This window comes from Vulpes lagopus, chromosome 5 (genome assembly GCF_018345385.1).
Source record: "Vulpes lagopus strain Blue_001 chromosome 5, ASM1834538v1, whole genome shotgun sequence".
Classification (NCBI taxonomy): domain Eukaryota; kingdom Metazoa; phylum Chordata; class Mammalia; order Carnivora; family Canidae; genus Vulpes; species Vulpes lagopus.
Genome location: NC_054828.1, coordinates 6,091,611 through 6,104,735, shown reverse-complemented (window position 1 = coordinate 6,104,735; position 13,125 = coordinate 6,091,611). Strand labels below are relative to the sequence as shown.

Below are 13,125 nucleotides of genomic sequence, written 5' to 3'. Positions count from 1 at the left end.
GGGTCACTGGCCTACCTTGCCCTGGAGGGAGTGTGGGGTGGTGTCGTGGGAAGAGCAGGCCTGTGTAACACTGAGTCAGCCGCTCCTCCCTGAGCCTTAGTCTCATCTGTAACACGAAGGGCACCCTTGCAAGTTGCTGGGAACGTTTCCATGTCTAGGTACTCAAAGACTTAGCCCAGAGGCTGCTCAACAGAGGGAAGCCTTATTCTAGATTCCTGACACCTGCCGGGATTCAGTGAGATAGGTCAGAGCACAGCCCAGGGCCAAGGGACGTGATGCCCAGCACCTGTGCACCAATGTCTGTGTTTCCAGGACGGGCCTTTAGCACGAGTGCACCCCTAGCCTCTCTCCTACCCTGTGACTTCCTGGGGCCAGTGAGGCTGGCACGTGGAGCCTGCCCCCCCTCTGTCCCAGAGCTCCAGCCTGTGAGCTGGGCAGACCTGCTGACTAGAGACCAGCTGCCCTTGGCACCAGGTCACGGACGGGGTGAGAGCCCAGTGCCTGGATCCAGAATGCAGGTGCCTGGCTGGCCTCTGAAAGGCACCTGTTCCCCTTGCTGGTTCTGTAGGCCCCCTTTCTTATGGCACCACCACCTCTGACCTGACGAAGGTCAGGCAGGCCCCAGGCTTCTCGCCTCACAGCCTTGGCCTGGCATTCCCAGGGCCCTAGTAAAGCACCAATGGCCTGAGCAAGAGAAGGTGGAGGAAAGAATGGAGGTGAGTGGGCAGGCCAGATGCCCCACACCAAGCATCTCATCCAAGCCGCCTCGGAGACTACAACTCATTTTTTGCAAAAGAGAAAACCACAGCTCAGAGACACGAGGAGACCCCAGCTCCTGGAGACGATGCTAGTCCCTGGGGAAGTGAGGGCAGAGCTCAGGTCTTGCTCTAGAGCCTGAGCCACCACAACAAACCAGAAAGGCTCACTGTTAGCAAAACTCCACTCCGGTGCCTCTAAGGACAATGCATAGTTCTTAAAGGTACAGCCTGGCTGAGCAACCTGAAACCCTGGCAACTTCCCTGGGACACACCTGGAAATCTCTCTGTGGGAAGCCCGGAGCTCTGGCTACTTCTTGGTCAAGAAGCAGCTGCGGGCACCAGGTCTGCAGCCACCTTGGGCCTGCCCTTGGCTGGAGCCAGCCAGAGGAGCCCTGAGGGAGGCAAGGGAGGGCCTGCAGAGCAAGCAGCAAGGAAGGGTGGGCCATCCCTACCCAGGGGGCTGGGACGGGGGCAGCAGTGGGTGGGGACCCGGGCTTCTCCAAAGAGGGCAGATCGACAAAAGATTGTACTGGTAAGAGGGTGATGCCCTGGACTCTTTGGGGTGCCTTCCATCTGTGCTGCGGAGTTTAAGCTCCAGGGCCCTCCTGAGTGTGGCAGGCCAAGGAGTCATGTCAACCAGTAAACACAGCAGGAAGCTGGCCCTTAGAGGGCATTGGGGTCACATCATGAAGGGCTTTGGGACCCACCCGGAGCAAATCCCGCAGGGCCAAAAAACCTAGGCCAGGGTTAAGGCAGGACAGGGAGGGGCCGGGACAGGGGTTGTTGAGGCCCAGGAGGAGCATGTGGGGGCCAAGTGTGCCCAGCTGCCAGGGGTGGTGTGAGGAGCAGTGGGGGCAAGCCACCCCCACCTGGGGGGGCTCCCCTCCACCTGCAGCTCCCAGTGTTGGGGAGCTACGTAGGTGGGATCCTTCTGTGGCGGTGCAGGGCAGGGGCTGGCTGTGTGGGAGGGCAGGCTCCAGGATGTGATCACAGGGAGGCTTGGGGGCTCTGCCACCAACCAGGAGGCACTCTGCACAAAGCCTAGGAGCTGGTAAGTGATTGAGACTCACCCTTGATGCCTCCGCTGTGATTGAGCAAGCACTGTCCCAGGTGCCACTGTCCCAGGTGATCCTCAACACAGCCCCAGAGGCTAGAGATCCAAACACTGCTTTTCTTTAAGTTTTGACAGAGGAAGGGACTGGCCAAGGCGACCCAGGGGAGCAGTGGGGCAGGCCAGGTGCCCCAGTGCCCAGTTACTGGTCCAAGCATGGATTCCCCTGGGGAAGCCACAAACACCAAACTCTGAAGAGCCATGGGACACCGGCTAAGCCCTCACCTCCCTGGGCTGGGTCACCTCTGCCAGATGAGGACGGCGTTACCTCTCTCATTCCTCAGGGGGTCACCTCACCTGCCGGTCTGACCACATCAGTCTCCCTCTAAAGCCATTTTGCACTCCCTGCCCTCTGACCTCCAGCTGCACGAGCACCCCCCAGCCCACGCCACGTCCACACCGGCTTCACGCCTGAGGATTCTCTACCAGGTGCTGTGCCTCCAAAACCCCTGCCTGCTGCAAGTTCTGAAACCCAACGGGGCCTTAGCCCACGCTTCTGTCTGGTTTTCCCCGACCCCACCACTCAACAGCGGCAGGGACCCGCCCCCCATCCTGCAGTCTTCCCTCACAGAAGCTTCCCCCAGAGCCTGCCTGCCTGCTGCGGGGCAGGGGACACATGACCTGGACCTGTTGTCAGGAGGGAGCATGTCCCCAGCTTCCAGGACCCTGCTCTCACCCCTGCCCTCATTCTGGGGGCAAGAAAGTGGCATTCGGGGGTCCTTGCGTTAGCTGTGTCCATGGAGGGAGCATCTCTCATGGTTTTTATACTTTATTAGATGGACATACAGACTGGCTAGAACCAGGCTCAAATTTCATCTACGGCCCAGAGAGAAGGGAAGGCTATAAGACCTCAGGCTCCAGAGGAAGCCAAAGGACTTATGGGTGAGTCCTCTGGGACTCTCTGGGGCAGGGGCTGCTCCATCCAGCCAGCCTTGGTTCTTGAAAGTGCCAGGGCCCAGGCAGCAGGAACCCTGGATCTGTTCAGACTCACTGGGAGGCTGGGGGTGAGTCATGCCCCTCTAAGCCATAGCTCCCATCTGGGCCAGCCAGTGCCCTGCCCAGCACCCTGCCTCCACCCTACACTCTCCCCCTTGACTACTCATCTAGGTCACCATGACCCACCTCCTTCCACCAGCACTTAGGGCATGTGTGCGTGTGGCTAAACCGGGGCCAGGCGCTCAGGACCACAGCTGGGGTCCCCAGCTAACTAGAGACCAGCTGCCCTTGGCATCAGTTCATGGATGGGGTGAGAGCCCAGTGCCTGGAACTTGGCCCAAGGCCTGACCAGCCTTTACCTGCCAAGTACCTGGCCTAGGAAACCGCCGTGTCATCACCTCCCTTGCTTCAGGTCTGTCTGAGCCCCTTCCCACTGCCAGGCTTGCCTGGGGTTCAGGATCTGGGTCTGCCCTTTCTCTCCCAGCTGGATGCCAGCCTGTGTGAACAGAGAGCAGCGAGGGCCCCCTCAACCTGGGGCACATCCCCCAGGAAGCTTCTGCTCATGCTCTGAGCCAGCCAGCCCTCCCCGCGCCCCTGCTCTGAGCAAGGCCATCAGAGCTGGCACAGACTTGGCCTTGGCCCCAAGTAGGGGAGTCCCAGGCTCATGACTAAATAAGGTGCTGGTGGAGGAGGGGCAAGAAGTGAGGGTAGGGGTGGCAAGGAAAGTCCAGTTAGGTCTGGATGAACCTTTTCCAGGTAGAACTGTGGAAGATGGCACCTGGGTAAAGGGTGGTGGTGGCATGGCCCACCAAGGCAGGAAGCTGCATATGTGTGGCTTCTAGAAGGTGACTGACGTGTGGGTCTGGAACTGGAGTAGGGAGCGGTGGCCTGGGAGATTGGGGAAATCAGAGTGGCCCATGGACCCTGGAGATGGTGGGTGTAGAAAAGAGGCACGTGGGCGGCCCCCAAGGGGGGCAGAGGAGTAGAGAGCGGGGGAGGAGTGAGTGTGTATTGAGAAAAGTGACATCACCCGGACCTCTCAGGGTGGTTGTATGATTAAAGGAGGCTGGAGAAAGCACGGGGCTCAGCCTGTACTCCCTAAGTGTCAGTCCTGCTTTCCCTGGTCCTGCCCAGCCTTCCAGGTTTCCAGCCCCTTGGCCCTTCCTGGAGCTCTCCCAGTGGCTCCCCCGTGCACCAGGCCCCAGGCATGTGCGTGATGGCCCTTCCACACTTCCACAGCCCCGGGAGCCCAGTGAGGTAAAAGTGTTCTGGTACCATGCCTACTCGGGAAGGGGAGCCTGGCTCACAGGCAGAGAGGTGGAGTGTGATGGGCAGGTGCCGGCTGTGGGAGTGCAGGAGGGGGAGATTCCTAGTACCTTTGTGGGCCTCTGTGTCCTCATCTGTAAAATGGGAATTGCTTTAGTACCAAGCCTCAGGGTGGCTGGGAGGTGAGTGGACGCTGGGACAGAGCACGGCCCAGAGAAGTGGCATTCTGGGCTAACTATTGCTGTGCTCACTGGACCTGGAGCCCCTTGCTCTCCTGGGCTCAGGGGGACCCGAGTGGGCAGACTGTGAGGGCAGATTCCACTTGGGAGGGCCGCCGCGCCTCAGGCTGCTCGACTCCTGACTTAGGGCCCTGGGCGTGGGAGTCCACAGACCTCAGGCCCCAGACCAGTGCTCACTGACTTGTGTCTGTCCCCATCTCAGGGCCTCACTCTCCTCTGTAAAGTGGGGACAGCTGCCTTGCAGGGCTGCCAAAGGCTCACAGGAGAGGGCTGACTGGAAGGCCCCTTTGGACCGTCAAGCGGCGTAACTACACTGTGAGGAGGAAGAGGCCTCCAGAGCAAGCGGGCTGATGTGCACTGAGGTTGCCCCAGGAAGCGGTGGGCGCCCACTCTGGCCCCCTGCCCCCTCAGAGGCTGCCCAGCTTGGACCAGCACATCCCACGCTGCCAGCCCCCAGCCTGTGGCTGCAGATTGGTGGACCCGGGACAAGGCAGTGCAGAGGGCGGATGGGGGCTCTGCCTCTGGAGGGCACAAGCAGCCAGCCTAGGGGGTTCCTCCCAGACCAAGTCTGGACCATCTGTGGTCAGGAGAGTAACAGCCCCTGAAAATGTCCTTGTCTCAGTCCCCCATGACCCTACGTGGCAAAAGGGACTTGGGAGATGTGATTAAATTGAGACCCTTGAGATGGAGGCTTGTCCTGGATCATCTGAGTGGACCTGATGTCATTACAAGGTTCCTTAAAAGTGGAGGAAGGAGGTCAGAGAAACAGAGCCTGATGGAAGCGGAGTTGAGAGATGCCTTGCTGCCGGCTTTGAAGACAGAGGAAGAGGCCCCAGACCAAGGAATGCGGGTGGTTCTAGAAGCTTCCAGAAAAAAATGCAGCCCTTGCTAACACCTTGATTCTAGCCCTGGGAGTCCCAAGTCCAACTTCTGACCTATGGAAGATAGCACACTTGTGCGCTACTAGGCACTAAGATTGCAGTACCTCGTCAGCAGTGACAGGAAGCTAACACAGCATCCGTTCCACGCGCACCGTGGGAAAGGGTCTGAGGACTGGGGCTGACAAGAACGACCTGCAATGTCTCATCAGTCTTGCTGTGACCAGTGTCCCGGGGCACTGTGGTAAATAAACTTAGCTGGGTACTCAGGTGTTTTGCACAAGGCAGTCGGGCAGATATTTGAAATTCATCATGCCAACCCTGAAGTCCAAATATTTTAACTGCTTTGGATGTAAATCGAAAATCTGTTTCTGTTACATATTTTGAGCCTTTTGAAAGAAAACATCACTGCCCCTGTTCTTAGCCTGGGCTGAGACTGGGGGTAATCATAAATGGCAATTGCTGGGTGCAGCTGAGACCCCAAGGGTGGGTCACTTAGCTGCTCTGCTACAGACCACCACCCTCTCTGTGACATGGAATAGGGGGTGTCACCCTGGGCATGCAGGATGTGGTCACTATGGAGAGTGGTGAGGATGGCACGTGCTCATGGGGCCTTGTGGGGCTGGCAAACACCACCCCGCGCTGACTCGGTCTTATCCTATCCACCCTGAAAACGAGCCTTGTTGGCACAAGAGATTAACTGGCATCTCAGGGGTGCCAGGGTGGATCTCAGCCACCAGATGGCTGCAGCACACATGCCCTGCTCTGGAGGAACCCTGCACCAGGACTACAATGGGCCCTACTCATAGCAGACCGTTCCAGGGCATTCGAGTGCCACCCTCCCTCGCTAGTCACTTCTCTGCTCTTTGAGGAAGAGCTGGCCAGTGCAGCCGTCCAGGGGGCACAGATGCTGAGCAGTCCTGGGTCTGACCTTGCCGTCAAACTCCTTCCTCAGGATCTTGCCTTCCTCCTCTGCTCCTGGGCCACAGAACGAGGTCCTACCCCCACCAGCCTCAGGATCCACTGGGATAAACTGCCTGTGCCCCGTCCCACAGGCCAACGATGCTGACCCAACTCTGGTTCCCCTCACTGTCTAGGCTACTCTCTCCGTGCAGGGCTGGGTCCTGAACACGATGCCCTGGGTGTGCTCTGACCGGCACAGGGCACGACAGGGATGGTCACCTCCCTTGCCTCTACTAATACAGTTTGGGAGCAGCCATCCTCACCGAGGGCTCCTAGTTACAGCCTGAAGTCCGAAAGGATCCCAAGTCTGTGCCACACAGCTGCTCTCAGAGGAGACAGGTGCTAAGAGTTATGAGCCCTTGCGGGAGGGGCTCACACTCACCAGTGCTCTGGATGGCATCTTTCATGGAAGCCTCTGAGGATGGTTGCTTAGCTTGGGCATGGGGGCTCGTCCTGTGCTGTAAGTGTTGTGGAGAGACAGGCCTTTTCTGCCTGTGGGGCAGGATGAGCTCTAAAGTGATGTGTGAGGGGCTTCTTATGGTCAGAGAGGTGGGAATTCAGGTCAGGGCAACCATCATCCTTTTCCTTGGTCCCTTCCAACGCCTGGTGTGGAGGCCCCCAATCTGCTCCCCCAACTCTGCCTCCCAGACCTGGGCTGAGGGCACTAGTATTCTCAGTTCGTCCCTTTTCACCTCCCTGATTCCGCTCCAGGCTCTTCCCCACGGACTCTAATTAGAAAAAGCAAGTCCACAGCTCTTGTCTCCGTCTCGCCACCTGCCTGCGTGACGCCAGTTCAGCTCAGCCCTCTTCTGCCATCAGCCTTTGGGGAGGGGTACAGGGCATCTGGGGGCCCAGTTCTTGCTCCTGCTCTGGAGCTCTGGTCCTGGGCAGCCATGCCCACCTCGTCCAGTAAGTGAGGCTGAGGGGTCTCTGTGTGGCCTCAGAGCACCAGCAAGTCTTAGGTTTCCACCACCCACCTCCAGCCACACCCTCCTGGATGGTAGTGGGCACACCTGCTTGCTGGGGCCTCCACGGCCACCCCTCGGCCATTCCCAGCCCTTTCCAGGCCGACCCAGATGGTCCAAGTCAACACAACAGCCCTGTCCAGAGAACTTGTGGAGAGGGGCTTCCAGACAAACCTTGTCCCTTCTGCCTGTGTGACCAGAGGTGAATCTTCCAGACTCTCTGGACCTTAGTGTCTCACTCGACAAACAGGGCTGTGCCTGTCCTGCCCAGCAAGGACCTCGGGCTGCCCAGAGCACTGTCATCAGCCAGCCCGGGTCGCCTTTGCTCTCACTGCCTCACCGGGGAGGGCGGGCTTCAAGCCTTCTCCCCACATGGAAGGCCACATCCCTCCCATGGCCCCATGTAGGGCTCACTTCTCCATAGGTGCCTGGATTCTTCTGAGATCCATGTGAGGGCCACGCACGAAGGGGACCTCCCCAGGGGCCTGTGGCCCTAACTTGTACAGTCCTGGGATGCTGCCACTTGGGACAGGCCACACAGGTATGGGCTCCCGGCTAGCTGCAGCTGTACAGGGACGTGCTTTGGGCAAGCCAGGGCACCCGATGAGCCTGCTTCCTCCTGCAGGACGTGGGAAATACACCAGCTGGCCCCGTAGCCTCCAAGGACGGCCTGACCCATCAGAGAACCCGCAGACACTTGTGACCATCCTAAGCCACCCTGGAGCGCCAGGGTTCCTGTGCTCAGAGGCCTGGGGAGCTGTCACCCCCCGGGGCCGGCCGGCGAGCGCAGAGCCGCAGAACCGAGGGGCAGACTGGCTCTGCGGCTCTCCGGACCGAGCTCCTCGGAAGAGCAGCCGCGTCCCTCCCCCTCCCCCCACGCTGGCAGGCCTCCCACGCCACCCCGAGCAGCACCAGCTGGCTCTGGGTGAGCCTCCCAGCATCTGGATCCAGCCCACATCACACCCGCCCTGACTCCCCGTCCCACGCACGCAGGTGCCGGGAGCGGGGCCAGGGAAAGGTGGGCCAGGGCTGCCCACTGCCGCCCGCCCCTGGCCGGGCCGGTCACGGAGGCGGGAGCCCCGGGAGCCCCGCTTTCCCCCCGGGGCCCTGACCGTCCCGCCCTCTCCGGGTGGCAGGTCTCCCAAGCCCAGAGCCAGCCTCGGACCGGGTGTGGCCTCTCCCCTCCGCAGGGAGGCGGGAGGGCCCTGCGCTCAGCCCCCCTTCCTTCTGTGCCTCGGGGCCGGGGCCGCCTGGCGGACGCTGCCTGCGTGACCTGGGGCGACCCGCCCGGACAGGGGCTCGAGCACCCGCGTCCCCGCGGAGGCCGCGAGACACTGGCTCTGGGTCCTTCGCTACAAACACACACGAACACACGCGTCACGGGCAGGAGCCCCCACTCACGCGGCACGCGCCACCGCACGCACGTGGGCACTCGGCACACGCAGCCGCTCGCCCACGCACACCCGCGCGCCGACACGCACGCACGCACGCACCCACACCCCGCGCGCCGGCACGCACGCACGCACGCACGCACCCACACCCCACGCGCCGGCACGCACGCACGCACGCACACCCCGCGCGCCGGCACGCACGCACAGACCGACACAGCAGCACGCGCATGCGCACACACGCGGACAAAGGCGCGAGCACAACAAAGGAAGTGGAAGAAAAGTGTTACCCATGAGGAGCCGCCGTTTCACCCGCTTGTCCACATCAGCTACTGACGTGGCATTGAACTGAGAGCGCTCAATTGCAGCCTCATCCTTCTCTAAAACACAAGTAAGGGACAAACACGGAGCCGGTGGTTAATGCCAGCCCACTTCCCGCGGCCCACGACACTCAGCCTCTCGGCGGGGCGCGAATCCCGGGAGCCTCCGAGCTGGCGGGTTCGGGGGCGGGGGGCAGCAGGGCGGGTGCAGAGCGGGGACGACCACACAGGGACGCGGCCGGGATGCCGGGCCCCGCCGCGAGCACGCGGAGGCGGCCGAGGTCCGAGTGGACAGGCCCCGGCGCGGCGCGGGCGGCGCAGAAGCGGACACAGCGCCTGGGCGCGCAGGCAGGGCGGGCAGGCAGGACGAGGCACAGGACAAAGGGACAGGGCCGCGAGGTCCGGTGATGGCGGTGCCTACACAGCAGGCGCCCCGTCTCCAGGGCAGGAAAAGCGTGTCAGACACTCATGCAGAGTTAAGAACAAAACGCACAGAGGAACAAACACCACACACAACAATGGATCCAACCGAACAGACAGAAAAAAAAACGGGGGCTCGATTTGGGCAGCGCTGGTTGCCTGCTTGTCTATAGAGGACTAGAGCGAGACATTCAGGGCTTGAGGAGGGGCCGCACAGGTGGGTCAGTCGTTTTAGGAGCGTGCGGAGGGCCGGGCGGTGGCCCGGGAGCATTCTGGCCGCTGGGCGAGGCGCTTCGCCAGGATGCTGCCCGTGGAGGAGCGCGTGAGGTTAGCTGTTTGGCCGTCCTCTGCTCAGTGGGACATGTGGACACGTTGGCTCCCGAGAGGGAGAACCCGAGCGGCAGTGAGCTGAGGCAGCAGGGAGCACTGGCCCAGGAGCTGGGTCCAGACGGCCTCTAAGGGGAGGCAAGGGGGCAGGGGCTAAGGGAGGTTATGTTAGAAAGTAGATCCAAGCAGGGACCTTCACATGCAGCAGACACTAAAAGATAAAAAAAATGAGAAAGGATGAGTCAGGTGGACAAAGACAAGATGTGTTAGACGAAGCTGGGTGTGTCTGGCCGGCAGCTGTGTGCACTGGTCCTGTGGCCGGCAGAGGCGGCTGCACTGCAGACACAAACAGTGGGGAGACCCAGCGGACGAGACAGGAAGGGGCCGGTGGGCCGGGAGGCCCCCCAGCAGGACAGTGGAGACAGGGAGAGAGGCGGGAGAGGAGGTTCTAGATGGGATCAGGCTGCAATAGAGACACTGGTCTAAGACCAGGTTTTGCTTTGAGAAAAAAAAAAAAAAGTTTTTTTTGTTTTTTTTGTTGTTGTTGTTTGGTTTGGTTTGGCTTTTGGCTCTGAAAATAATTAATGAACGTCAGTTATCAGACAAGACAGGCAATCAGGGACCATCACCAGAAAAGCGGGAGGAATGAGATAAAATTAAACCAAAACGGCCGTTTGAGAGGAGACCACACAGAGGAAGGGGAGAACCACGCGGGCAGCAGCTCCCAGGATGACAGCCGGGACTGGGGTGAGACGCTGGTGGCCCGCCCTGGCACCCCCTTCCCCACCGCCGGGCTCCCCGGAGTACGGGGGAGCAGTCACAGGGACAGGATGCAACAGCGGACTCTGGCTTCACAGCTTAGCTTGCTTGCCACCCCAGTTTTGTTACTTGAAAGTCCCTCCAGAAATAGCTTCAGAGTTGGTAATAAGAGATGGGGGCTCCCCGTTAAAAAAGAATATGGTAACTGACTGTGGGCTTCTGAAGTTGGCCAACATTGAAGAGAAAGAAAGCAGAGGATGAACAAAGTTGGGTGGATACCAACTTTGAAATTCTTCTTTTTCTCAGTTGAGAGATTTGCTGTTATTTTTGAGTGGGGAGAGAAGCTACTACTGATTATGGCATGAGGTAACCACAAATACTCTACCTTCCTCTTGCAAATAAGGAACAGGAGGAAGGAGGTGACCAAAACTCAAATTGAGACTCCATGGGACAGGTAAGGTGACAGAAGGGGCATCGCTGAGAAGAAGGGATCCAGCTGGGAGAAGAAGTCCGGCGAGAACCCCGTTAGCTCAGGAGTGGAAAGCAGTTAACACCCAGAGCCCCCCGGGATTCTCCCATCCGTCTCCCCTGGTCTAGGCAATGAAGACTTAAAGCCACTTTCTGAGAAAACCTCTTGGTTTTCCAGACTGGCGGGCAGCTCATGTTGCCCGATGTGCAGGTTAAATGGATGTGCTGTGTGTCCTCCCATCAGGGGAAGAAACCCCTGTGCTTTAAAAACAAGCTGCCCTCCTCAGGCAGACACCCCACCCTCCTCCCTACAGACCATCCCCCATGTTGAGGAAGAGGACCCGCAGAAAACCCACAGTGACACGAAGCAGAGATGCTTGGTCCTGGGTGGCTGGATGGCCCTGGAGAAATCTCTGCAGGAGGCTTCCCTTGGGGACATTTCCCAGCCCCATCAGTGCCGTGGGGTGCTCCTTTTCTTGTTCCCTTAAGCTTCCTTCTTGGAAACCGGGACACAGTGGGGTGCTGGCTAGCCTCAGGGCCACACAGCGCACCCTATGGGGGGGGGCAGAGTGGCACAAGGGTGCCAGCACCTGGCAAAGGTGCGTACTTACCGATGCATGTCCGACCGTCTGAGTGGAGGGCATACTTCTGGTGGCAGCCACACATGGGGCCTGTGTCCGTGTCCTCACAGCTGTGCTGGCAGCCTCCGTTTCCATAGTTACAGGTTACTAGTTAGGCCCAAAGTGTACATACGTGTGTATAAAAGGAATGACAACAAAGACGATTAGTTTACTGGTATTGGTGGTTTCTCTTAAGGGAAGGGGAGCAAAGTGATGGTATAAGATAATTAGTGAACAGGCACACGTTTCCCAGGACCTCAGCCCCCCCAGGGTCTCAGGTGGAACTGCTTGTTCCCTAGACGTGAACTGGGGTGAGTTGGGAATGGACTTGGGTCGTGTGGGCTTCAAACAGAGCTGGCACCAGCTGACAGACTCGGGATGTCAGGTGAAGAGAGGAATGGGATAGATAATTTTATACATCCTAGGTCCCACAGACACTTAGAAACTGCCTGTCCTGATGGGACAAATGTCTGTTAATGGTAGTAATCCTCTGCAAGGTGGGAGAAGGTAGCAGTGGGCCTGTGTTGATGGGAGACATTCAGTTCTTGCACAGCTTGTTCTCTGCTTGGGTCTTGGGCATGTGGAGGGGTGTCCCTGCAGAAGTCTAGTCTGTCCTAGTCCCAGCAGCCGTCTCAACCTCTGTCCCCTCAGAGCCCGGATCCTCCCAAGGCAATTTCCAGACAGCCGGGACATAGGCAAATTAATGTCCTTTCGTGCACTTTGGAAAAAATGACCTTTTATTTAATATGTTCCATAGTTTGCAGTGTCTGTGGCCTAGAGGAGCTGGCGGCCTTCAGCCCAGAATCCTAAACTGTTTCACAGCATTAGCAACCTGGGTCGGTTGAAAGGGGCTGAACAAAAAGGAGCCAGTCTGAAGTAGGAAAAATGATAAATTCAAGTTTATTTAAAAAGAAAACCACTTGTTACCACATTTTAGGGTGAGAGCAGATCCTAGATCTCAATGGGAGAGGCTCTTGCAGCCCCTGCTTTACTCAGCTAGAAAGACAACAGGGTGTCTATCACCTGTATGCAAATGGCATGCCAGGACCTCAAGGACAGGGTGTCTTCTCCAATACCTTGTCTACAGTTCCACCTACACTCTTAATTTGTTTGGCAAAACCCTAAAGATCAAATATGCAAAAATAAATCTCAGACCAATCAAGCTGAAAATTCTGAACTGGCAACTGGGATTAATGCTGTTCTGGTAGGTGGGCTCACGAGCAGGGCTGGTGCCAGAGGGAAGCCCTGGGGTGGCAGCTCCTGGAGATGGAGCCCAAGCATTCCAGAGCGGAGTCCCGCAGCTGCCTCTCCCAGGTAGCGTGCTCACCAGGGGCACAGCACACGGCCCCCAGGGCATCTGCCATCTGCCCCAGGGATGGCGGCGACCCTTGCAGCACATGCCGTCTCCCTGGCAGCTGAGAAGGATGTGAACCGACGCTGTCCTCACAACCAGAGAGGGGCTCTTGGGGCTGCCTCATCCACAGAGAGCTAATGTCGCATTCACAGAACAGGCCCAACTTCTGGGACCTTTCAAGGCCCTGCCAAACTGCTTCAGGAAGCACAGCTGGGGCGTGGAGCACAAAGCCTTCTGGCCCTTTCTCCAGAGGAGCATCTCTTGCCTTGGTTTTCCTGGGGAGCCTGGTGGCCTGCCATCACACTCTCTCATCTCTGAAACAGCTCATCTCTCTGCCTAGGAAGAACCCCAGG

General features: G+C 58.9%; 1 protein-coding gene across 2 annotated transcripts in view; it reads right to left on the bottom strand.

Moving 5' to 3' along the window:
* Positions 1-13,125, bottom strand: part of SCUBE1 (signal peptide, CUB domain and EGF like domain containing 1) — a 141,048-nt gene that overhangs the window by 48,003 nt on the left and 79,920 nt on the right. The window contains exons 6-7 of one of the 2 annotated variants that reach the window (XM_041757484.1): positions 11,410-11,526; positions 8,795-8,884 (exon numbers count right to left, since the gene is read on the bottom strand). In XM_041757484.1, the coding sequence (XP_041613418.1) occupies positions 8,795-8,884; positions 11,410-11,526 (207 nt within the window). The remainder of the gene's footprint in view (positions 1-8,794; positions 8,885-11,409; positions 11,527-13,125) is intronic. The other variant, XM_041757485.1, reaches the window with a different exon arrangement.